The sequence below is a fragment of the Telmatherina bonti genome (assembly GCF_933228915.1).
Source record: "Telmatherina bonti genome assembly, chromosome: 8".
Classification (NCBI taxonomy): Eukaryota; Metazoa; Chordata; class Actinopteri; order Atheriniformes; family Telmatherinidae; genus Telmatherina; species Telmatherina bonti.
The window spans coordinates 19,708,438-19,736,189 of NC_136626.1; the positions used below are offsets into that span (position 1 = coordinate 19,708,438).

General features: G+C 37.1%; 1 protein-coding gene across 1 annotated transcript; it reads right to left on the minus strand.

Annotated features, from left to right (window-relative positions):
* ptger3 (prostaglandin E receptor 3 (subtype EP3)) lies at positions 1-27,729 on the minus strand (the record flags this gene model as incomplete). Its single annotated transcript, XM_079245613.1, has 4 exons — positions 26,929-27,729; positions 25,965-26,283; positions 6,243-6,448; positions 1-222 (listed from the first exon to the last, which is right to left on the minus strand). The coding sequence occupies exons 1-4, from the start codon at positions 27,721-27,723 to the stop codon at positions 1-3; spliced, it is 1,542 nt and encodes a 513-aa protein (XP_079101739.1). The 5' UTR covers positions 27,724-27,729.
* Between the last annotated feature and the right edge of the window lie 23 nt (positions 27,730-27,752).

Below are 27,752 nucleotides of genomic sequence, written 5' to 3' on the forward strand. Positions count from 1 at the left end.
TTACTTAGTAACCAGATCCTGTTGGTCTGGTCCAGGGCCAGGGATGGACTTCTCAGATAACTGGAGTTCTGGTGAGGGTGGAGGTTGCCGGGGTGTGGTCTCTGGTTGTGGTGGTTGATCTTGGTTTGAGGCAGGGCGAGCAGGCAGGCACAGGAGGTTGGTGAAGTTTGGCTGAGGAGAAGGATCCTGATCCAGGAAGTCGTCTATAATGGTTTGGACGTGCTAAGGAGGCAAAGAAAAACAAAAATGAAATCTTGAGCTATGAGTCAAAGGGTAAGCACTAGAATTGGCCTGATTACCACGCAGAAAAGAGAGACAATGTAGCGAAGACTGGAGCTCCAGCTTGTCCTTAAATAGCAGGCTGTCATATAGGATAATCAACCCGGAAGATGGGCTCCAGGTGGTAGCAATTCAAGCTCCAGACTCTGCCCCGAGTTCCCCATGGCAACCTGCACAAACTCAAACAGTAAACCATGACAGTCTGAGGTTAAAGTTATGCACATTTGTAAGTTTTATCCCAAATCTGTTTATCTTCTTTCATCAAAGTAAAGTTTTCTATTTTCTTGAACATTTTTCCTTAATTTTGCTCTAAGTTCTGAGGATACATGTAAAATACAAGCTGAAAGAAGGAAGACTGCACAACAAGCATAGATGTATGCTTTATCTCAGCTGTTCTCAACAAGGGAGTCTAAATAATCCTAATCTGTATTAGTGTCTTTTTTTGCTTTTATTCAAACAGAAATAAGTGTTTGAGAAGAACAAATAGCTGCTCATTTTACTCAACATACTGAATGAGTTTTTTTGGCTTAAAGGGATATTGAATGGAAAATGTCACTTTTCTAAGTGATTAGAATTGTCTAGTGTGGTGTTTTAAGTCACAATCAGACAAAAATCTCCTATAAAAAACAAACCCAGGACCAATTAATTTTTTGTTGACTTAAAATTAAGCATCAAAAAAGCTTGTTTTTTAAAATATCCATTTTTATGATGTTATAATTAGGTTCCTACCTTTGCTGATCTTCAACACCGCCCATATCTGAGTCTGGTTTGCTCACCCTGCTCGTCTTTGGCCCATCTTAAAGTGCATTCAATTTCCCTTTAAAAGTGAAAAATTGTCTTTTTTTTGGTTTTAAAAAGGGATGTATGTTGGAACAATGATGATTGTCTGGCAAATGAGACAAGCTCTCTTCAGAAAAAAAACTCCATAGCAGTTTCAGCTTGTCTTTTTGTTAACACTTAACAATAAGGGACACAAAATTTGCTTAGTTACTGTATTGTTACTTTTTTTCTTTTTTGCGACAAGCAGGCCTTTTTCCACAGATTGATATGATGTGTGGTTTAGGACGTCTGCACATACAACATGTAGCAAGACTTACAAAATTGTGGAAATTAGTGTGAGAAGAGAGCTGAGTTTGGATTTCTCACAAATGCTACGACTCTTATCATCTTCCCACTCAAATTTTTCTTATAAGAGACTTTCATTTGCTTGTCCACCTCCCACACTGCGACCTCGGCGGGTTTTGGAAACATACAGCCTTAACTTGACCTGATTTGTGAGTCCTTGGCCAGTGTTTCCTTGAAATAAATTTTGATCAGTCCCTGCCTTTTTGTGCCAAACCTTCTAAGTAATCATGAGCACTAAATAGTTTCACTGTGAAACTAAAATAATTTTATGACTTTGAACTGAAAGTTTTAAATATTGTAACTGTAAAAGGTCAGTAAGATGGTAGAATATGACAAAGAAACTGTGAGTAAAGGCCAGACATGTAATGATGCTAATCTTCTTTTTCTTTGTGGTTTGCTGCAGTGATCTGCCTTCATCTAACTCAATCCTCTCCTTCCTCTTCTTTTACACCAATGAACTACATCAATGAACAGATATGGCTAAAAGCTATTTTTTTACACATACAAATCTTTGTAATTATTTCCAAACATTCATTTATGGCTGCAAACATCATGCAGTATTTTTGTATTCCTACTCTAAACCTACTCTTATGTGCTTCAAGTTAGATTCAGTGACAAAACAAGTAATTAATTAATTGATTATTCCTTTAAAATGTGACTTCTCTGTGTTTTCATAAAAAAAAGAAAAAAAAGACACATCCCAGTTGTGAAATAGTCCATTTAATTCAGCTTTCTGGATGCAAAAAAGACTCAATGAATGAGGGATTAGTTTGATTGGTCTCTTACTGCCAACTCTAAAATTCACTGAAGCAACACATGACAAAAACAAATTATGAACATTGTGCACAGTATGGACAGAAATTTCTCGCAAATGGTGCATGCATGAGCACAGCTTTACTGTGCATGAATATTAGTTTCCTCGTGACCTTTCCTGCTCAGATCCTCAAGGCCCAGCTGCAGTCCTGTTTAGTCTTTACTGTAACAAGAACAATTGGAGGCTGCGATCTCAGCTTTTATTCTGTTCTACAGACATTTGGCTGATCCTTTTATCCTAACTGACTTACATGTGACAAGTGGTCAATTAATCATAGTAATTAATTTCACAAGCATGTCTTGTGGGAGGGAGAAACCCGAAATACCCGGACAGAACATACAAACGCCACACAGAAAGACCACTGTTCAATTGCTAACCGCTACACCACCATGCTGCTTAAATAAAATCTGTGGTGACAACAGTCAAGTAAAATGTGCTTTAACTGCTGATCTATCCATTTTCTTAACTGCTTAATTCAATTTAGGGTGATCACAGATACACAGACAGACAGACAGTAACATAAGTGACATAAGTGATCAAACAAAGACATATCAGAAAATGTAAACACAAATAAAATCAGAACAAACACAATATGTGAAACATAGCAATATATACAGAAATATGTACAAACCTTTCACACACCTCTCAAATGAGACAATGATGTTAGCTCAGTCATACAGCAATTTTTAAATTACCAATCCCCTCCAACGTGCAAGTCTTGGGGCTGTCAAAGGACTTTGCAGAGCAGAGAAATACAGACCCCTGTCAGTCTTCATCCCAGCAAACCAAATCAGTGAGAAGAGGAGACCATTAGGGAACCTACTGAACAAATGGAACAGACAGTAAACTTCCAGCAGAACCGCACTTAATATAGTAAAGTCCAATCAGCCACTTGGACTGTGGGACCAATCGATTGACCAGCTACATTTAAGGAGAGGAAATAAACTCTACAGACAGGTTTCTAATTAAAAACCTGGTGACCGACCAAAATGCATGTGTTTCACCTCGGACTCATTTGATCAACATAGGTTTTATGTTAGCATCAACCACCTAAAAGGATTATTAGCAGTTATGAATATTACTGCTAATCACCTGTCAGTGCATTTCCAAATCTCCCATGCAGTGTTATATACATAGTACATTTCAAATGTTTGGTGTGTGTATTATGTGCTTCATATAATACAAAGAAAATCTGAAAAGAGATCAAAACAGTACAAAAACAATTAAAATCGTGTTAAGATCTAATTAGACGTGTGTGTGTTAATCACAATCAAATAAAATCGTATTATTAGCATCACAGCATTATTGCCTAAATCATATTTTAAGGTTTCATAGGTAATAATGCATAGTCAACATGTAATATTAGGAGAATTACGTTAGACTGATATCAGAATATGGACAAAATATTGCTTAGGCAAATGTGCTACGAGGCTAGGGATACAAAATTACTAAATAAAAATAAAATATTAAAAACAAGCAGCTGTTTAGTTTTAACTTTTATTTAAAAGTGTCTACTTTGTGCCCACTTGCTTGCAGCATAAAACACAAAGGCTGCTTCTCCATGTTCAGTCTGGACCCTGGTCTGGACAAGCTAACTCTAGTCCTTCAATCTAAGAGCGCAGCAAAGTTTATACTCTACCACAGATCTATACAGGGCCTAAACCATTCTGTGGTTTGTAAACTATTGATGGGATTTAAAAATCTATTCTGTGACTGACTGGAAACCAGTGTAAAGATGTTAAAACTGGCATGATGTGTTCAGATCTCAGTACCAGTTAAACTGGATGAGCTTCTGCTGTTTAATGTTCTTTTTGGGAAATCCAGTTAAACAACCATTTCAGGAATCCAGTTTACTTGAGAAGAACATATAAATGCATTTTCCCCTGATCTTTTTGCGGGACAAAGATTCAAATTCAAATTGATGTTTTAAAGTTGGTAAAAAGCTGCCAGATGACAGTTTTGATGTAGATTTCTTTTACAAAAGTAGGGACACAGTAGGGTAACACACTTTTAATGCCAAAGCTTTGTCCAACATGTGATTATTTAACAGTATTGAGAAATAGAATATGTCTTTTTTTATGTATGTGGGGACTGAATTAACTTGTTGTTAGATATAAAGTCATGGAGATATGGAGACCACATACTATAAAATTCACTTGAAGCGAACATGCAAACAGTGTTTCAGAGTGTAGGTGAAATCATTAGTAAAAAAAAAAAAAGCCATTTTGATATTGATTTCTTAAAATTCTGTTAATTTTTTACATGTATTGAAAGCTAAATTAATGTTTTCATTTTGTTCCTATACTAAAAACGTATAAACACCATCTATATTGGAAGAAAACACAATTTTTTCACAATTTCAAAATTTCATTTATAAAAAGAGATTACATTTCATCCGCAGGCTTGTGGATGCTAAACTCAGTCGATGTATAAGTTTGGGAATTTAGACTTTTCAACTGATTGCCAGCTTACCATAAAATCACATTAAATTTAATGTTTTATGAAGTGTTTAAATTTAGCTTAACCTAATCTATATTAGCTGTAACTATTCTGCAACTCTGACCCTGACTCTCAGTCAGGGTCAGGAAAAAAAGGGTTGTCAACCCAGGATTGACAACCCTTTTTTTTGCTGTGGAGTGAGTGAAAAAAGAATTCTCTTCAAACGTGCCAACTATTCAGTCACAAGGGAATGTCAACAGGGAAAGGCTGACTGAAACCGCATGGGAATCAAAGAAAAACTGAATGAGTGACCCTGCAGAACAGCACAAATTGGCAAAAGGCAAAACCAAAAACCTTGTTCACTTAGTATTCACATGTGACTCAAAATAAAGACCTTTAGCCTTCTCTACACAAATAACATGCAAAGGATGTTTTAAATTACAATATGTATCAGTAAATGGTCACAGTGCTTCAGGTCAAAGTATACCTCCCACATACACACTCACACACACAGACTTTACCTTATTTGCACATTGTTGCTTCTCTTTTAGAAACATTTCTGCTTCTTTGCAGTGTATCACAGTGGCTCATTGGTACTGCCACATTAATACTGTTCAGTTTTCCAAAGCTGGAAGGCGTAATAATCAGCAGCTAATGATTGCATCCATCTTGTCGGTGTAGAGTTAACAGCAAATGTAAACATTTATACATTCAACTCACTTAATTTGCATTAAACTCTTTGGATCCATTACTCAGTCGATAGCATTTTCCAGAATCATTATATTCAGGTGCTGATGAAGCTGAAAGAACAGCTCTAATCAGACGTTGCTTTGCTAATCAATGATCTCTCTCCAGCCTACACACTCTTCTGTTTAAGCCCTTGTTTTTTAGTTTTCACAAACCTACTTGTGTCTGTTCTTGTGTAAACAGCTGATTTAAATACTGACATTAGATTTCATTTCAGAGAAACCCGTGAACGGACTGCAATCACTTAAAGTTGCATTATATGTTGGAGTCTGTTTAATAGTCTGATATCTGTTATATTTTACACTGCTCATCTAGACAAAGTAACTGAGTTAACTCCCTTTACTTTCATGATATGAACATTTATTTCTGTATTTCTGTGCATTTTTGTAGATTTTCAGTAGTTTAGATGCAAACCAAAGACCATTTAAAAAGTCAATGTTGCCATAGTTGTAAAAACCCAGCCAGTGCAGCTGTGTCTTAAACGTGGATTTGACCTGAAGGTCTTGTGGTTTATTTTGCATGCATGGTCTCATGTACAGCAATATGTCCGCTGCTGTTACCTGATCTGTCACCAGTTTGTCAAGCCCCTTAAGTTGGAAAACAGCACCACTTTCAGTGCTTTCAGGTGTTATGAGTCTCCCAGTAGGTGTGTTATCCAAATGGTGACCTGGTCGAGTAAGAACAATGTGAAGCTTAACACTTTAAAAATAGTGGAGATGCTGGTGAACATCACACCATATGTCCTCATTCACCTCACAGTGGATGACTTCCTCCTCCTGGGAACCGCTATTCCACAGGATCTCAACTAGGGGCTCGGTATCTGCTTCCTCATCAGCACCTCATCAAGCCCAACAGAGGATGTGCTTCCTCTGGCATGAACCTCCTCCTCTGTGAACAATGCAGGTGTGCTTCTGCTTGTAATCAAATGATCCATCGTCGTCTCCTCAATCACCATCTGCTCTGTTTCTGCCATTGTCATAGCTCTGCAGAGAAAGCCATTAAAGTGTGTTCTCACTCCAGAAGCTGACACTTGGACGCTGTAGCCTGCACAGAAGATCACATTTAACATGTCCTACCTCAGATATAAACTGTTATAATGGCATCTCACCTGCTGCAGGAAGTTATCGGTCACTGCTTCTCAACCCCTACTCCTAAAAAAAAAAATCATTTCCATCATACAACAACCTATTTGATAGAAGAATGCACTTCCCATCAATATCAAACACACCTTTTAACAATGTTACATGTTTGTAACTTTGTCATTTTGGTCTTTATACCTTTCTGTGTAACTTATAGGTTCTTGCATGTCCAGCTTCATTATCACTTTAGTGCCCATGTCACTATCACATGAAGTTGAAGAATGAAACATGTTGATAACAACAGACTGTTTCAATCATATATTGCTTGCTTTTATTTCATATTTTGAAGTTTAAATAAGATTTTAAGTGACCCAGCTGTAGAATCTATTAGCCATTAGATAGTCATGCACGCATCCATGAAGATAGATCAGGTTCAGATGAAGAAACAGCAAGAGGAAGGACTGGTGCCATGCAGATGTTAGAAACAGGGCTTATTATTTAGGGACTATGCATGTGATCAGAGAAAATATGAACGGATTGTGAGATACAAATCAGAGCAGGATGCTTCTCTAACAAAGTAGCCGACAGGTGGTAGAAGATGTATACTTCAGCTGAACTGGAGCAGGTCTACAGAGGTTTTAAATGAGACCCAGGCAGGGTCGCTAGCTTTGTCCAGGGTTGTACAGAGACTTACACTAAAAGGCTAAAAATATTTTTGTTTTAGCCACATTCAGTTTTTATCAGTTTCTTTACGAATATTGGCTGTTTAACTTCAGTCATCACATCTGGTGGTTTTATGACAGATGTTATCACCATGTAGATGGCTGGTGAGATGGAGATGAATGAATTCTCCATTAAGATTAAACGGTCATTCCCAAGCTTGGCCATCAATGCATTGCTATGGAACAACGTCCAGAATTACCGTATATTACATGCTGCATTTACTGGTTCTGGACTTCTGAAGTTAATCCAAGGAAATATTTGTTTGCATTTGATTCTCTGTCCACACACACACACACACACACACACACACACACACACACACAAACACATATACTGAGATGTTCTGTTTTATCAGAATGTTTTAGCAGAATGTTTCCCTCAAGCAAGGTGATGATGGTGAAGTTTGATATCAGCTCAGAGAACTACAATTCTCTGTGAGAACAAAGACAACAAATCCTGCAGTGACGGTGTGCAGACATGAAACATAGACCTTCACATTTCGGTCACTGTGGGGAGGGAGACAAACATTGGATAGTTGCTAAGAAGTAATGATGAAAAAGACTTCAGGTTGGGGTGTCATGGATCAAAACGACAGAAATGTCAAATAATTTTCTTCAGGGTACACGAGGAAAATGGAAAATTCATCATGAATCATCAGATAAAACCCACAACATCCAGGAAAAGCGAGATACTATAAATCACTGTCTTCTTATGTTTCTGTGTGATTCAAGATAGAGATGGAGTCATTGTGATATTGTACTGATGCACCAAGATGTGTATGTATGTGTGTGTGTGTGGGGGGTGTTAGTTGCTTATGTCTGTGGGCAAGCTTGGGCCATTTTTTTTTCTCTCTCGTGTATTTCCTGTTTCTGATTGTCTAACTTACATGCTTATTTCCAGAGAGGGAAGATGTCATTGCCTCTCAAACAACAGCCTGCCAAAGACGCTCTTCGTCCTCCCACTTTTCATCACCCTCTCCAAAACTCCACAGGATGCATTGGAAATATGCAATTTCAAAAATATAGTTTAACAGTTCAATTTAATCAGTTGAAGTTAGTTGTCATGGCAATAACCAAAAGGATTTGCACATCAATTTATTAGTAAGCTGAGACAGAAACAGCCACTTTGTCAACCTGGAATGTTTAAGCAGAATATTATAACAATTTCTTCTATTATCACGTTATTTACCCATGTAATGGTAAATAGCATATTTCTTACCTATTTTATCAAATTAAGGAACACTTTATTGCAAATGTGGACTCAAAGAATCCATCCATCCATTTTCTTAAACGCTTGTCCAATTCAGGATTGCTGGAAGATGGAGCTTATTCTAGCAATCACTGGTTAGAGGCAGGTACACCCTGCTAACCACGACGCACTGTGCAGCCTATAACTAGGGTAGACATTTTCTTTTAAGACATGTCGCTGTGAAACTTAAGTTTGGATATTTAAGCTTGTTTGTAATAAGCACTGAAGCTCAAATTTCCCACTCAGTCATCTGAGTTTTTAAGGTCACTTCTGACCTGGTTGATTTGGACAAAAAAAAAACAAAAACAAAAAACATTATCCCTAAGGAGTAATGCTTTAAGAATAAAATTTGGAGTCTAAAGTCAGCTCATTTATCACTTTTTATGTCATGGTTTGACTTATAAATTCAGTTTTCAGCCTCATGTTTATCTGTTATTGTAAAACTATTTAGTAATGTATACTTTTTATGTTGTATTTGGAATGAATCTCAAGACTTTAGAAAACGTGATTTTATATGTTGGTAGAAAAATTCATCAGATTTTCAGTTTTTATTGCACATGATTTGTCACAATTTGTGGAAGTGTGGGGACCCAACTGCAGGAACAGAGAGGCAGATTTTAAGTTTTAATCCAAACACTAAACTGATCAGAAGACGGGACGAAGACAAAAGAAAAACAACTACAGATAAGCTAACACAACGAACAGTGGGAACAGAAAGCAGGGAGTATAAATACAGGGAAACAAAACAAGACAGGTGTAATGAATCAACTAGTTGGATCCAGGTGAACCTAACGGGAAAGCAAAACAGGAAACCAGAGATGAGGAAACTGAACAAGGAAGACTACAAAAATAAAATAGGAGACCAGAACTAAAAAGACAGAAAAAAATCCAAAACATGACAATATTTGCTGTAAGTGTTTGCTTCTATAACAAAATCTTTCAACCAAATTAAAAGTCTGACATGGGTGAATATTTACCAGAAATACAAATTAGCTCCTTTGTCCAATAAATACTGCAAAGATGTTACCTTCTGTCCTGCACAAGATTATTTTTTACCCATTGGATTTAATAAAGAAAACAAATTGAAGCTAATTATGGATGAAGTCTGGGTCAAAAGATGACAGTTTCCATTTTCCACTCAATGGTGCAAAGAATCTAAAGCGAAGTTTCTTTTTCATTTCTTTTTTATTTCCCCTAATAGAAAATGCTAATCAGCTATATTTCTAATATTGTTTGGGAGCTAATAGAAAAGGTTGTGTAGTGGGATCAACAAGTGGTGGTGTCATGCTGCACATGCCGGCATAAACAGCATATCTTGCTAACTGGAGAGAAAAAAACTGAAGCACACACTGACGAAACCAAATTATCTTGGTAATATAGTAGAGAAAAATAGAATAAACCGGTGTTGAATTTATTGTCAGTTACATGATTAGTGTTTTCAGTGTCAGAAACAAAATGCATCAAGCATTTCCATCTGAGCTGGTGTGCCACAACTTTCCCTGAAAAAGCAAAAACTGCTTGGCTAAAAGCTTTTTTGTGGCATTATTGAAGAATTTGTCTTAGTAGCCAAATTGATACCAGTAAACAGTTCAAAGGCCTGCTTTTCTGATAGGGGTTGCATTAGTCCCTGTAGCAATGCTTCTGTGGAGACATACTGTGTCCATTACAACTGCATGGCTTTGCAGGAAAAGTGTCTGGATGCTGGTAAGAGGGACCCAGGACTGTTTAGCATCTGGAGTCGTGCATCACAAGCGCATGGGGCTACAATCCTCAACAAATCGATCAACTGGTCTTCCCTTCCCAGATCTTCACGGACAGTTGCTAAAAGAAAATGTGATTCATGGCAATGGTAAACGTCACTCTGTGCTAAATATGATGTGTTGCTGATATTAAATTGAAAATAAGCCAGTATTTTCCAGCAAATTTTAAAATGTCTTTTCTATCTGATATATTTTTTTATGTTTTTATGTTTAATAAAAAATGGGTTTATTAGATTTATAAACGAATATAATTGGTTTCTATTTCCAATTTACACAGTAACTGAACTTTTGAGGATTTGAAGCTGTAAATTTAGGGTTACTTTTTTAGGATGTGACTTGGATTATGTAATTTGAGCGAAGATTTTCTGTCACCATTTTCACATTTCACTGCATTTTTAATGTTGCAACAGTAAAAGCATAATTTACCTTTAGATGAGATACATACAAACATTTGTTTGGCACTGGTTGGAACTGAAAATCCCAGTTTCTTTTCAGGAAGCATTTTGAATGCAGCGTGGGCTCATTTCCTTGCCATCAACTGAAAAAAAAGACTTGATGAACCCCTAACCACATATCATTACAGCTGCTCTGAATTTGCAGGCTTTGCTGGGATTTTAAGTCTGATGACTCAGTCTTGCATTGCTGGAATGTGATTTTCCTTATCCTGCATTTCCCAATTTACTGCACATCTTCCAAAATTTTAATTAGCATCATCTGAAAGACACAAATTTCCAACCATCTGTAGTAATATCTCAGGAAAAAGATTGAGAGTTCTACAAAAACACCCTAAATATATTCAGTATACAGTAAACTGTATCTCTCTCTCTCTCCCTCTATATATACATATATATGTGGTTGGAAGTTTGTGTCTTTCAGATGATGCTAATTAAAGTTTTTGGAAGGTGTGCTGTAAATTGGGAAACGCAGGATAAGGTAGGTCACATCCCAGCAATGCAAGACTGAGTCACCAGACTTAAAATCCTGGAGAAGCCTGCAAATTCAGAGCAGCTGTAATGATATGTGGTTAGGGGTTCATCAAGTCTTTTCAGTATATATACAGTATACATAATCAGAATTAATGTGGTTGTAATATTTATGTAAAATTGAATTCCTACTTACATGAGTCAGTGTTTGCTGATAAGTCTCCATGCTAATATTTACAGCTATTAATTTTCTTGCTCTAAGCTGCTTACACTTGTATTAATCACAATTTTCATTTAACCTCTCAGAAGTCCTTTAGAGTGTGAAATTACAGGCTAAATAACACCTAAAATGGTAATTGACTGCATTCATGTTACATTATTGGTCTTGTTGACCATGTGAAGGGCTTCATACCACAAACTATATCCACCATTAGCATAAAACCTTTTAGTCCATATGGTTTTCAGTATTGATGAAAGAATCCAGGGCAGGGGTGAGTGTCGTGTCCACAGGCACTTCAAACTGTGGACGGGAGAATCTATAGATGTTGAACCACTAACAGCTCCATAGTCTCTTAATTCACTGTGGTGTAGTTTTCTTTACAAAAATACATAAATAAAAAAGTAAATTGAAAATCTGATACCAACAGCTATGTATGAGGATATATGTTTGGTTAGAAAAATTGAAATTAATTTCTTTAAACAAGATTTTACCAAATGATTTCTCAAGACAGCAAAAGATTTATTGAGAAGAACAAATTTTCAGCTGTGTATATATAGCCATGAAACTGATAATCATCAGCACAAATAAACGTGACGTTTTTGTAATAGTCATGAATGCAAATATAATTTTTTTCTCAAGTGACAGTTATGTTGTTAGTTTAATCTGTATATTGACTGTTTTGACCTTCATTTATTCTAACCTTACTGCACGCTTGACATGATATTACTCTTCTTTTGAAGAAAACCAGAGGGAAGAAATTACAAGCATCTATCCTCTCACATATAGACCTAAATCTCCTGTCATTAAAAGGCAGACCTGAACAGTCAGATCAGTTTATGTGGATTAGACACTGGAGAGGATGATTAAAAAGCAGCTAAATCTGTAAGAAATATGTTCCATCCTCCGGAGAGGTTGTCTGAGTGAGATTTTTATGAGGGTTCAGAGGTTGATGAATGCCATGATTACTCAAGAGTGGCTGGTTAGAATCACTTCTTAACATCCTCTTACAGCTAATGCCTCTCCCTCAGCACCATGAAGATAATGATAACCACTGTAATCACTATGTAATCTCCCATAGCACTCCAAGTAATAGCTACAGGATATCATCATTGCAGAAATATCCATTTTTTTTATCCTGTATTTGACTCTCTATCTACCTTATTCCATAAAAACAGGAATCCTGTGGCATAGCTTAAAAGGTATGAACTTGTTCAGGTATTTATTTTGCTTTCAGACCAATGGACCCTACATTGTGGCAATTTCAACTTCAAATATTGATAGGAAAATAGAAATGCATTTACTGCTTACAAAACATAATTCACAAATAAAATTCAAAAACTACAAAGTCCTAATGAAAAGAAAATCTAAGAAAAGTTGTCCAGTTGAGCCTCAGAGGCGTGTTTTTTTCTGCTGAGAATGGATTAGTGGTATGGGAAAAGCCATTTTATCTTGATAACACTCAGTTATAGATGCAAGACGGTCGATTTTTTTTTTTTTAAATGTAAAACAAAGCACTGTCACTACTTAGAGAAAACCCCAAGTCAATATGCCATTTTAAAAAATGAAACCACCAAAGATAAATCAGCTGCTTCATCTGCAGAACTTATGTTTCTGCTCTTCATCACCAAGACAGTGTGATTTTTATGAAGAATATTTAGCCACAGCTTAAGTGATCTGTGGTGAGTACAGCCTTCCACTTCTACATTACAGCCAAATTTCCAGTAATGCTTATATGTAGTTTCTCCATGTCAGTGCAGACTTTGTTGGGCGTCAATGTGATCACATTAAAATGTACAAATGCATGGATTTGATACAGGTGCATTCATTCTAGCGCCAACCTGGTCTCAGATATATGTGAAATAATCCCCCACACCCTCCTCCCAGTGGGATGTGCCTGGAACACCTCTCCAGAAAGGAGTCCAGAAAGGAGTCCAGGAAGCATCCTATCCACTGCCACTACTTGCTTGAAATCTTGTTGAACTCAAGATGATACTTGTCTCCTGCCCCTGTTGGATGCCAGGAAGCAGAAGATTACTCTATATTTATTTTTCTTATCAAATGGTAAGAAATAGTAAAAAATGCAAAACAAAAAAAGTAATTAAAAATGTCAAAGATCCAAATAAAGACTGGTCAAAAAATCTAAATATTCTACATGCCGATCTATGAGTTAAAAAGGATTTGCATATTATTGTAATCTGTGTTTGAAATTGGAATTGGGTTTGAATATAAACACTGAGGTCAGGTATAGATAATACGCAGAACATCCCATAAAAACCATAAAATGATAAAACACAATTTCACAATTTTATTTGGACTTGAGTGAGGACCAAAGAAGCAAAACCTGGTTTGTTTACAAACCAGGGGTCCCAGGGGTTAGCTGATAAATCCATCTGGCGAGAGTTAAAATGTAACCAAAAAGCATTTGAAAATGTAAAATATTCATTTAATGTCTCCAAATATTAACTTTATTGTTCCTTCTTTAGTACAGTCAACAACTACATGAACATAAGGTCCAATTTTATGACATCTGATGCATCTTCTTTGTTATTAAGTTGCATACTCTTTTCAAAAATGGACTTTTAGGCATTCAGTTTGAATCAGTTCAGCAATTATCAAAGTTGCTGGGTACGTTACAGTCAAGCAAATGAATAAGGCTGAATATGGCCTGTTTGTTCTCAGGAGCACAGACTGAACAATGTAGATCTCATTGTGTCTTTTCCGAAGCCATTCTCAATGCACTTATCTACAATCAGCAAGGAGGAAAAAGATTTTGATGACTTTTGGTACGCTAAATTAAGACTGACCTGAAGGGCACATAGCACCAACATGCACAAGCAGTCAGGCTCTTGGTCATTTCTGTTGTCCAGCTGTATTATTGTTTTTAATGGGAGTATTTTGCTGGAGAATGTGGCTATCGTAAATTCAGTCATGATCAGGCTGTTTCTGTATAATGGTCAACAGGGAGCTAGTAGCACAATGGTTAGGAGGTTTCCACTTACGTTACAGAATACAAATAAGAATTCCTTATAGACCATTTGTTTTCACACTTGTTTAGAGATTGCTCCGTCATGAAAATGCTAATGAAGTTCAGCAAGGCTCATTGACCACAAGCAGCGTTAAGAATCAATGAAGCAGAGCTGACTCATTGTTGAAGGTTAGTCATTCATAAACAGAAGGTGTGTGGTTAATAACTAAACAGTGTATCATCCTTGTATTTGAATGGTGCTTATAAACACATGCTCATGAAGGTTTGCCTTCACAATGGACCACATTGCAATGTTGTTTTTAGCCACACCAGGGTCATGGCAGCATTTGAATGAATCCTACTAACAGCTTACTTGTGTAAGTTAAAATGATATTTAACATATGCAGATGGTAAAATATGTCATATTTAAAATTTCCTGATTACCATCAAGTTGAAAAAAGGTCTTAAGACCGTGTTTCATCCTGGATTCCACCAACACATCAGATGTATGTTTATCTTCTACTGGGAATAAAACAAGGGTTCATAAGATTTATAAATTAGAGCATTCTGTTTTTACTTACAATTTTCAACAGTGTCTTATATAACTTTCCTTAATCCAGCCTTAATTTTGAAATAGATGTTTAAAAGTTTTGGACCAATTTTTGCAAAGACAGATTTGAGGAAAATATATTAAATCAGCAATGTGCTTCATGATACGGTAGGTTAGCCGTAAAACATAATGTTAGCTTAATGTGTGCAGCCTATAGGAAAATAAAAGCAGAACAAACATGGCAGAGTATAACTCTGAGGAAGACTGTTAAATTATATCTAATTTGTTTTGAAAAATCTAAAATATTTATATATGCTAACAACATATGTCTGAATTACATTCGTCATGGCATCAACTGAGGTAGCTGTCTCAGTCTCATTTCTCGGACTTCTTATTTTTCTTGACACTTGTAACTGCACTTGGCAAAAAGGAACAGCCCCCCTAAAATCAGAAGTGTTAAAACAGTTTGTTTCATCAGAGCTGCAGTGTGAATCTTTTTCAGTAGCTCTGCTAAACACAGACCTGATGAACACATTTCTGCAACAAAGTCATTGCACTTGTTCATCATCACTTTTGTTTTTTACCTGTTTTTGTATTTAGTACACTTGTTTAATTGTTAACTTATTGTTTGTTACTGTTGCTCTTTTTCTAGTATTTTGAAAAAGTAATTTTGTTTTCTTTGTTTTTCCTTTTCTTTATTTTTTTTCTGTGTTGCCTTTTTATCTGCTTCTTGGTCAGGTCGTTGCTGTAAACGAGGACAGATTATCAGTGGGCTGACCTGCTTACAAATAACATAAAGGTGACTACAAACACCGCAACAGGACGAGCCAAATCCACATCTTTGCCCCGGCTTTGTTTTGGTGCTCTAATCTTGATGACACAAGGTCTTAACAAAGCTTTATTAATATGCTAATACGAAAGACAAACACAGCCATTTAAGCTTAACCTTGCAGGATGCTCTGAGCTGAGACACACACATACACTTGTGTATGTGTGTGTCTAATTTAGACAGCCTTGTCCCACAAGGAAAAATGACATTGGTAAAAAGATGTCTTTTATCCGTGGATAGCAACCAGCCTCTGATCCGCTCCGATCAGTCTGACTCATCATTGTCATACCATTCTGTTGTTGTCATGCCGTGTACTTTCCGTGTATAATGGCCATTATGTCCTCTCATTGTAAGCAAGAATAGATCAACTGTTTCTTTGCATCTTTGTTCATTTATTTAGTCTTTAACTTTGTTTTCACTATTTTTCATGCTTAATAGCTGCTTGGTTAAGGTCATGCAGCACAGTTTCCCTGTTAGGTCCAAGTATTAAAGATACCCGGTAAGGCCAAGAATAGATCACAATTTTGGACAATTTTGCTGTAAATTGCTCTGCTGGTTGCTAAGGTCATAAGTCAACATGAAAATTCACAGCGTAAATCACAGAAGGTATCTACTGGTGCCCATGAATGGCAAGATTTAGAACAAATAAGACCCATAGACTTGGCGTAATAATAACCATAGTCCACACCCGCTTCCTGAGGAAAAAGGGAAAAAATATTACAATGGTTCTCACATCTTTACACACACGTCATATGCACCCAAGAAATTATTTTAAATGTTCCTGCTGGTGGACAAGGCCCTGAATGGTTCTGTTTTGAAGTATTCATCTAATGCCATCTGAGGCACAGAGACGTCTTCTGGATTAAGTTTGTTTTCCATCCTGAAAGTTCAAACTAAACAAGGAGAATGTGATTTTAGTTTGTATAAATGCTCTTAATATCTGGAACAAACTCATGGAAAACCTGAAGGCAGAACCGAACCTTCATTCTTTTAAATAGGGTCTTTGATTTTTTTTTGTTTGTCATTACTTTTAATAACGGAAGAGAGTTTTTCTTTCTCTTTAGGAAAATAATTGTTGTTTATGTACAATGACATGATGATGATGGTGATGATGATGATAATAATGACTATGCTACTTTTCTTGCTTTGCATCATATGTACCTGTTCTAAGAATTTTAACTTGTACTGTTTCTATTTAATGTCTTTTATTATTTTTATTTGTTTAATGCTCCTATTAAAGTTTCATGTGCACCTTGTTGTAATGCTTTTAATATTTTATTTAAAGCACTTAATCTTGTACGTGAAGTGTTTGCCACAATAAACCAGCTTTGGCGCGAAGAATGCTGGTTGCAACATGATTTAGACCAGTAACCATCCCAGAGAAAGTAAAAAATATGCATGCAAACATAAGCTTATGAAACCATCTTCATAACATTGCATTGAGCTGCTGTCATCATATATAGCATGGTCCAATCCATCCACTGACCATTTAATCTAATTTGAATGCTCTTTCGGTTTAATTAAATTATGATACCAACAATAAATTTTCATTCCATTAAGTGTCTTCCACTTAGTGTTCCGCTTTTCCATGTGGTATAACAATACTGGGCATTACTTTTTAACATTACACAAAAATATTAACACAAAAGGCACCAAAACGATCATTACACACCAAATACAGTCGAGTCACCAGACAAACAGTGAGGATACAACGGTCTCCTGAACACATGAGGCAGAACCCTGGTCAGATAATACTCCTTCATACAGGCATGGTCCATACCTTCAGATTTTATAAAAACTGCTTCTCAGTGGAGTGTTTAGGATAAATAAGTTTGGCAAAATGTGTTCAAAGCAGGACAGAGCAGTTAGTATATAGTATATAGTATAATAAAAGATATTTTTCTCAACCTACCACACATTTAGGATTTGAAGAGACAGTCAGGCAGTCAGACAGTTTTTATCAACCATTTTTTACAGGGTAAAATACACCAGTCTTACCAGTTGCAGCTAGCTCTCTATTATCTGAGATACAAGTAAAACGAATTTTACTTTTCACTCTTCCAGGGTTTTCTATTTAAATAACATCATATCTGCTGGAACAATATTCACATAAGGAGTGACATGTAAAAATATCTGAACCTGCTGAAATTGAACTGAAGCTTCTCTGTGGTATATTTTTACATACCATTTGAATGTATGCAAATATTTGTAGCAGCTTTAAGTACATGAACAAAACGATTTTAGCCCCGTCTTGTCAAATGATCGGGGGTGAAGCCTTGAATGACCAGTCTGTTCTGTGCCTCCTTTGAAACTTTAGCATATAAAACATGACAAAGTCAAGGTAGTACTTATTAATACTGACATGGTCTATAAAATGAAAAAAGTCAGTGTTATATAATCTAAAGGTTGCACATAACTGGTTGAAAAAAGCAAAATGACCATTTATGTAAAAGTCTCCGAGTCATTTACTATCTAAATCGACATAATCCACCTTGGCTGGTGCAAATAAATAGTCACAGAGGGGTTGATAGAGGGACGGTACAATATATTTGCTGAATATTATGTTTTTCTGGTTGTTACTTCTGATTCTTAGAGTTTGACATTATTTCATCAGGAAATTGTGTTCCCAGTTATATTACAAGTATAATTCTTTCTGTCACACTAGAGGTCTAACGGGAGCATACTAAAGGTAATCCAGCTGACATAACTGACTACTCCATTATCAATAACAACCCCAGGAACAACCACAGATAATGAAGCAAGCACGGCAGAGATCACACCCACTTCTGATGATTGTTGCAATGCATTGTGCACTTCTGCTTCTAATAATGAAAGTTCAGTTATTTATTTATTATAGCTTATATTTTGTAAGAGGAATGAATTTAATTAGTTTTGTTGTGGTTTCTACATGGATTTTCTCTTCATTAGTTTGCTTTAGTTGAAGAAGCCAACTTCTTATAAATAATCTTGCAACTCAATGTCATTACACACGTTAGGGTGATAGTTTTGCAGACTGCAAGCTAGAGTATTTTAATGAGAAAATCAGTGATCATGAGCAAGAGCTTTTAAAGTGGGCGGAACTGTGAAATGGGTGCTAAGTGACTTTATTAGTTTGTGAAGTGACTGCAGAAAGACAACAACTCCTTTAAGTTCTGTTAGCTGGAAGGTGGGACCTCTTGGGTTGCATTTGTTTTTCCAACACATCCCTCAGATCCCCATGAAGACTTAGATATGAGGAATTTAGAGGCAAAGTCAAAACATCCGCCCAGTTTTCTCAAACCGTCCCAGAAGAATTTCTGCAATGTGACAGGAAGTATTATCCTAATAATTTCCCTGACATCAGGGAATATCACTGCAATGATGGGGTGTATCCACGTTGCAACAGTTTTTGGGCGACACAAGCATGGGTGAACATGACTACTTTAAGGCAACGCTCTGACATCATTAGCAACCACTGAAGCTTTCAACAGTTTGTGATAAAGCGGTTTTTCTGTTCTGTCAGTCAGCCTTGATAACGTGTGACCCTGTCACATTGTTAGTGGCTTTCATTTTTCCTCTGGAGATTTCCTGAATTCAGTCATTCAGCCATCAATCTCTCTAGCACTGGATAGTAACTCAGGTTCTTACTCATAGCTGATTGTTCTGTTTCAAAATCAAGACCTTCCAATGATTTCGCTGTCCATCACTCCAAAAATGCAATTGTAACAGCGTTTGTAACTAATCAATTTCCTTAAATGCTTATTGCCTGTTCACATTTTAATAATTACGAAGTCGTGTTTGAGTTTTGTGCAACATTAGTTTCTCTTTTAGTTTGTTTCTAACCGGTTTTGTCATGTTTAATTTTCTCATCTTGACATTCCACTGTGTTTTCATCTCCACTCAACATGCTGTTAAGCTACAATGTTTAGGGCTAAAAGGGATATATTAAGATGCACAGCTAAACCTTCTCCGAGGAACTAATTCAAGAACCACGGATGCTCCTCCCCACAGTCAGTGTGTGACTTATTGGCTCATCGTGGTCGTTTACTGGACCTAAGGATCTTTGACCTGATGGGAAACACAATTTCACTGTCTGGTCTGATTCCTCCAGCTTCCAGACTGCAAATAAAACTCCAACTGTATTTCAAAGTGTACATTTTAAGGGAAAATTGAGGTAAAGTACAGGCATCGATCAGTCGGCTAATTAATTAAATCTAAGTCATGCCTCTGTTTCTACTTGAGAAATCCTGAAAGAGCAATTATGTCATTTAGAGTGACTCAACATTTATCTTTCTCAGCATAATAGTCCATGAAAGGAAAACATTTGCAGCTAAGTGGTCTATATCAGCAGGATTATATTCAACATGAAAAGAAGTGCAAAAAGCTTTTTGTTTTCAAAGTAAACAACTCTCTCTTTTGGTGACATTAAAATGAACAAAAGTGTGACTTCTTTGCTGTGAGTTGAATTAAACTGAACCAACCTAAATCCTCCCACTTTGCCCTCTCTATTCTATGCATTTTAAACTCAGGGAAGTTACCTTTCTATTTTCCCAATACTTGTTTTAGTTTTAAAAACACATGTAATTCTGTTATGCTATCATGCCTTGCAAATATTTTGTTTTCTTACAGACACACTCCTACTTTAGAAACAAGATCATTTAAAAATCACTTTTATCCAACTTTCCATCTTTTTTTCCTCCAGTTGAAGTAGTTTTTGTCACTGCTTTCTTCAAAGAATATGTAAAAATGGTGTCAATTATACTTAACTGCAGTGAAAAATGGGACACTTAAGCTTTTAATGGCTCCACTTGAATGGGCCGACTTGAATTTATCAGATGCAGACTGTCCTTACTCAGCAATAAAATGAGCATGCAGCGCTGCAAAGCTGGGACACTCAGGCAGGTGATTTACACAAGTCACGACATACCGAAGCTAACCTTCCAAATTAGTTGCACACACAACTCCCCGGGCAGTGGAGAAGATACAGAACTCTGTATGTCCACCTTCAAACATCCATCTCTAGTTTCATTTACACCTCGACACCATAAAGTACTTGCACAGCAGTTGCCAAGCAAGAGTAGACAGCAAAAAGACAAGAAAGTCTGTTTAGGCAGCAACATTCATGTAGAGTGTGACTTATCTGCAAACATGTAAGCATATATACATCCCTGCATTAATAAAAGAAATCTTCTTGCTGCTGGTGGTGTAATGATATGTATGTGTTTGGGGTCATTTTTACACAGACTTTGAGTCCATCAGTATGGCAGAAGAGCTTATTTTTAATATTGTTGAATTTATCAGATGCAGACTGGAGTATTGCTGCAGACAAAGTCTGTTTCAGCTCAGCTTTACTCATCTTCTAATGGCTACTTTCAGCAGAATGAAGCTGCTTTGTCAGAAAGATTACATCATCTCAGGCAGGTTTGCTGAACACGACAGTGAGGTTACTTTCCCAGAAAGGCCTCAGCAGTCACCACATCTTAGTCCAAAGGAATAACTTTTAGGGTATGGTCGTTTTTCTCAATATTTCACTGATTAAATGAATCTGCAACAACAGAAGGATACTTCCATGTTGCTGTCATGGTCAGTGGTTTTTAAACATAGCTTTGGTTTTGATGATGTTTAATTGGTACTGTTGTGCTTTTTTATTTTTCTACCTGTTCATGCTTTGCATCAGGGTTAAATGACTGATTTGCTACGCTTGTATTGCAGTTTTTAAAAGTGTTCATGTTATATACACTTAAAGGCTTCCATTGCACTTTGCCAGATCGCAGCCTTCCCAACCACTTTTCTTGTATCTACAGCTTCCTTTAACTTGGCCTGTTTCATCATTTTGCTTTCTGTTTTTTAATTGACCTTTTCTGATACACTTCCTACTGTGACTTGTAATGTCTCTTGACATTTATGATATGTGGAAGGGGACTGCTTATTATTTTTATTATTGACTTTAAGCATTAAAGCAACTCTCAAGGCAAAAGGTGGCCAAACATTGTTTCTAACGATGTAAGACTAACTGTATTTTGTGGCCTTAAAAGCAAACCCAGCTCTTATACCAGGGTTCTTCAACTTCAGCCCGTTGCCCTGCAGGTTTTAGATGTTTCACTATTTAAACACACCCAGTTCAAATGAAGCAGAACCTTGTGCTCAGGTTCTGCACAAACCTGTTGATGAGCTACTGCAGAAGGGAATGAACACAAGATAAAACAATAAAAAAAACTCTGCAGGGCAGTGGCCCTCGAGGGCCAGAGTAGAAGAAACCTTGTCATACTAGTTGAACAGGATTGTTAAACTTTTGGAGACTTTTATGGAATAATTTCTTAGTATTCTATTCACCATCTTAATTATCCTTCTTTGCATTTTTTTCACATCAAATTTTGTGTGTGCATATAAACAAGGGAAGATTAAATCCAGCAGTAATCACATACCAGAGAAACCTGGAGGGATTGCATTATGCTAGGAAGTCTGGATATTTGTAAAACAGAATACGCTGTTTTCACCACTGATGAATTAACATAAGAGAACAGACACTTAAATATTTAATAACCAAATGTTCCACAGATGAAGCAAAAGCCCAACACATACAAAGAACGTATGCTCAATTTGTCAAATGGATTAAGAACATTACAAATTCACATAAGCTGAGAACACAGCAACACCATGACTCAAAAGTGCATTGCATGTTGAACTGATACAAGCAGAGGACAAAAAGACATTTTGTACCAAAAGGACACTTTGCTAGGCAGGTAGATATCTGTTCTCATCTCAGTAACTTGTTTCATAAGCCTATCAATGAGAAGTATGTTAAACATCTCAAGGCCAAATTACAAACTGTAGCGAGGTTTCCAGCATCTCCGAGCTGAACTCGAAGAATAAACTAGAAAAGAAGCGGTTGCTATGAGAACACGATGAAATAGCCCTCATCCGAAACTTGTGTCCCAGAGACTGTAGAGAGTTTGACGAAATTTTAATCAGTGTGTGTGCAGAGTTATTGTTTAACATTCAAAAGCAGAGGCGTCATGTAAACAAAACTATGTGCAAATCAGAGGCACTTGCAGCGGTGGAACGTCTGGAGATGGGGAAAAACCTGTTTCTGTGAGCAGATGACACTGACATGTGCTCTGTAGATACATGGGCACTCATGTTGACATTGTCTTACAGAACAGCAAATACATTTATTGTCTCTATGTATGCCATCACTGGGTATCAGGTATGGAAAGGAAGTACATGAACAAAGTTTCTAAAGTTGCTTTTTCATTATTCACACTGAAGAAATAACTTCAGGAGATTGTTGTTTAACTTGTCCGGAAATGACGTGTGATACTCAACATGTTTGTCTGCCTGTCATCGCTCGATGCCTGATAAACAATGATTGGATAAGCTTTTTAGGTTTTTGAAAGAAACTACATCAAATAACTGTGTAATAACTGTGTAAAGTGTAATAATCAGCCGTTTATACTCAGTGGTCGTGTCAGGGACACGACCACTGAGTATATCTGAAGACATCGAGCTCATGAGACAATCAGTAAATGACTTCCATATATTAGTGACTTGAGTGAGTGTAAGCAGGCCAGCTGGCAAATCTGGACTCTCTGGGCTTTTGCAAATGGTTTTATAATTGGACTATCCCAAGTCTTGTGGGCAATTCCCTGCTAAAATGGTCTGGTCCTGAAACATAGTAACACCTCTTCAACAAATAACAAAACCAAACCAACAGTTCCTGCAAGACTGGTTAGCGCTTTTCTTTTTCTTTGTTAAAAAAAAATTTGTTCAACAGTTTGCATCAGGCAGCAAATAAAATTTCAGCACACCTCTTAAGACAAAACAGTAGCCATTATCAGCTTTGAAGGCTGCGCCTTGAAGATCAATACACCGAATTGCTGATATCTTCATGTCATGTTACTCTGTTGTACCCTCAGATCAATTGAGCATACATAATTCAAAAGCAAGACTGTGCTGCAGAACAACAGGAAATGCTCCTTGTAAATAATGCCGCGGCTTTTGCTGAGTCCATTAAGGAACGTAATATGTCTGAACACACAATTCTTCCATTTTCCTTCCACCGCCTTTCCATGGTGGGGATGGGGCTGGATGTTGTAGAAAGGAAAATCCACAATTATATGCAGGGCCAGTTTGCTTGAAGGTTTTTTCCACACAGTAATTATTTTACCTTTGTTAAAGAGAACTGAAATAATTACACAATGCAGAATCAAGTGGAAGCTGATTGAGCCACATCCTGCAGTAACCTGTGAATTATTATTCATTAAATAAATTAAACTAAAACACAGATTGTTAATGATTAAGTTCATATTAATTTGCTGCATGTTGTAAAGAAATGCTCGGAAAGAATGTTCTGTATGCATGTCCACAAGCTGTATGATGAGCTCTTTTGATTATTCATTTAACAAAAAACTACTAATGACAATGTAATACCACCAAGATGTTCATGTGTTCATGAAACGTATGCATTATACATTGTCAGTCAAAAGTTATATATAAAATATAAATCTTTATGGAAAATGATGAGCTAATCCTAAATTGTGTCAAGAGGTTACAGGCAGAAAAAGCTAAAGTAAACCTTTTGTACTTTTTAACACCCTCTTATATTCTTCTAAACAAACAACATTAATCCTTTGAATGGGACAGTAAAGCAAACAGGTCTTAAACAAGATAAACTCTATATCAGCTGTATCTGCTGGCAGATGGAGCAGTTACATGGCAACAGAAAATGCTCATCTTTCATGTGGCTTTTAGCGATAATTTCCGATGAGCTTGTTATCGCGGAGCCTTCTCGCAGTTAAAAGACAACAGCAGAACCAGACAAGGCAAGCAGCTCACATTAGCCTGATTTTTGTTTTTTGGGTCGCGCACTGAAAAGGTAGAGCTGTAGGGAGAGTTCAACCTATATCTGAAGGTTACCGTGGTGACAAATGTGCCAGACCTTGAAGTGTCTTTCGGCAGCATTAATAAACATATTTAGACAGTAATCAGAGAATCCACTGATAGGTAAAAAATTCAGATCTACCCCAGCAAGGAAGGAACGGTAAATTGACTGAAATCAGTGGTCATCCTTTCTTTTCTCATTTAGAAAGTTGGCACAGAGAGCACACCAGCTCATTAGATACTACATTGATTTGAGACCTCTGATAAATGGCACTTTGAGCGTTAAGGACTATGAATAATGCACTATGTTAGGGATAACATTGTGGTTACAAGAAAGAAATTTAATGACACTAAATAAAGGCTGGAATTAATTTAACTACCAAATGTTATTAAAGCTTAATGTGAAGCTACATTACCAGCTTCACATGAGCCTGAAAAACTTTTGCGATGAAGGAAATAGTATTCAAACCTTCCTCTTAGCAACAGTTTTATGCTAACTAGCCCTGACGATTCTGCTTTTATTGACATTTCTTGTGTAAGAGTCTCAAGCTATTAGGTGTGCACACTTAGCATAAATACTTCATCTACAGCAAATTTCTCACTTTGACAGCTGTAGTTTTGAAGTCTCCTTTGAGTCACATGTTTGTCACCAGATTGCTGAGAATAGGCCAGTTGTACAACATTCCCCCTCTGTTTCACGCTGGAATGAAACATAACTTAAATACATAACATTTCATATCCCAAGGAGCCGTGTGCTGTAGGCAACGTCATTAATTTTCAACAACTGATTTCAAGCAGATATTATCAACAGTCATCACAGAAAACAACAAAATTAATATTTACAGACATTAATAAATAATTTAATCAACAGCTGGCTCCAGGTAATCTGTCTTTTCTTCTGAGCAGGCAGCTCTTTTTTAAGCAAAATGACATGTTTCTTGTGAGATATTTACACTTATTTAGGAACTAAGTTTAAGATTCTTTTTTTTAAATATACAAACATTTCCAAAAGAAATGGCATTTAGTTAGCTTATGGCTTCAAGTGGCTCAAAGCAGTGCTCATTAAATGCATCATCTGTCCATCTGAAGTCACCCTTGTTCAGGTCTTGGGTCAAGCAGAAGTTGCTACGAAAACTGGCAATGAGCAAGTTCATGGCGGCCACACAGCAGCCATATGTAGGAGATGACGCAATCATGCATCCACATGCTGGTTAGGTGATGTTCAAATGAAAAATGATGAAACAAATTAAATACTTTAAGTAGACTTGGATCCCACTGTGTGAGGGTAAATCCAATCAGTTCTTTCTCCATTTCTGTTTTCATTTCAGGATATTTTTGTCTTTGAAAGCCTTCTAGCCCCCGATTCATAAGATAGCAATTACTGTCAAAGGTTGACTTAGTTACTTTGCGATTTATAAAGGTTGTTAGTCTCTTGGTTCTGCTTGTTAAGAGCATCCAGTGCTGTCTGAGTCTCCTTCTGATCCTCTATGGAGCAGTTGGAGACAGCGTTAGCCACGATACAGAACTTGCGCAGGAGGATCTTCCTGAGGAGCAGATAAACCCACGGGTCCAGGATCTGGTTGAGTGAGGCGAGACGTATCGCTGTCAGAAAGAAGTTGCAGTCTAGCTGGGAATCACGGCCAGACTTGTGATGGGCAAGCAGTGCTGCTGAATTACATTCATGGGACGACATCTTGTTGGCGATCATCCTCAGCATCAGCACCTGAGGAGAAGATGGCCAGACAGATCTTAAAGTTCTTTACATTTAACATGCTGCATGACTGAAATCAAAAACTGCTTGCAGTGAACAAAACAATAAATCAATGTTCATCTTTAAACTCCCTCTCTGTGCAACAACGATACTGTGGTTTCCATTAATATGCTGGATAGGATGATGAAATATGTGACTGACAGTGCATGACCTCATAACACAATGAACAGACCTCAGACAAAGCTCCTAAGTGGAATACTTGATACCAAATGGAGTAGCATTTTAAAAGAAATACAAGAGAAAATTGTTTTCATGTTTGCTCATTTTAGTAGATGCAGGACAGACAGAATAAAAATCAAGTGAGAAATAAGCTATTTAGGATCATAAAGGTTGCACTGTGTACTATTTTTCTTAATATTTTGCAAATAGAAGATAGAAAAAAAGTACTTACAGAGATGGAAAGCTGTATATGTTTGTAAAAAACAACTAATAAAGACTAAAAACGTTTAATTATATAATATTTCAGACTGTCACACTCTACATGACTATGAAATCAAGTCATTTTTAATCAATAAAACATCTATCACTATTTGATGACATACATTCATGCATTTGGATAATTAATAATTTTAGGCTTCAGTTGCCCAAAAAACGTACCAGCAGAGGAGACCAGCATATCAACAGGACGCACATGATCCCTAACAGCTGAATGACGGTCTCCGTGGTGAGACGTTCCCACTGTTTAGAAGATTGAGAAGTCCCAGGCTTTGTTTTACACCGGATAATTAAACCCCGGATCGTCATCACATTGCAGGAGAGAGTCACAAGCAGAGAAAAAATCCCAAGTACAGCGAAAGTAATGGAGAAGAACATGCTGCCCGCGACTTCGCTGTCCCCCGTGCTGATGAAGCACCAGGTACCCGGCCACTGGAGCGTGTATTTGCCCACCCCTGCAATAGGCAGGAGAGCAAACAGCAGCACAAGACACCATATGACAACCAAAACATGCTTGGTCACACTTGTCCTCATGTTATTCGAGTACCAGTGGGGATTTGTTATCGCCATGGCCCTTTCCATCGCCATGGCACTTGATAAGAAGAGGGCACACAGGCCAAAAGTTGTCATGCACACGCCAAAATAGGCGCATAGCTTGCCAGATGGATCGATAACTTCCCATTTCAGACCAGCCCTGTAGACTGATATCACAACTGGACTGGTCATGAGCTGCCCGAACAGGTCAGTCAATGCAAGTGATCCAATGCAAAGCAAGAAAGACTTTTTCCTTCTGTTTTCCTTTTTTCTGTAAGATATGCACACCAAGATGAGAGCTAAAGAGTTTCCAACCATGCCAGTGATCATCATAGTTATTGGGAATCCAACAGATACAGTTCCACAACTGGAGTTTTTAGTGACATTGCTTTGGCGCAGTGTCGAGATGTTGGCGCCCACCATTTCTTCTATGGTGTTTTTAATCCCCTCCT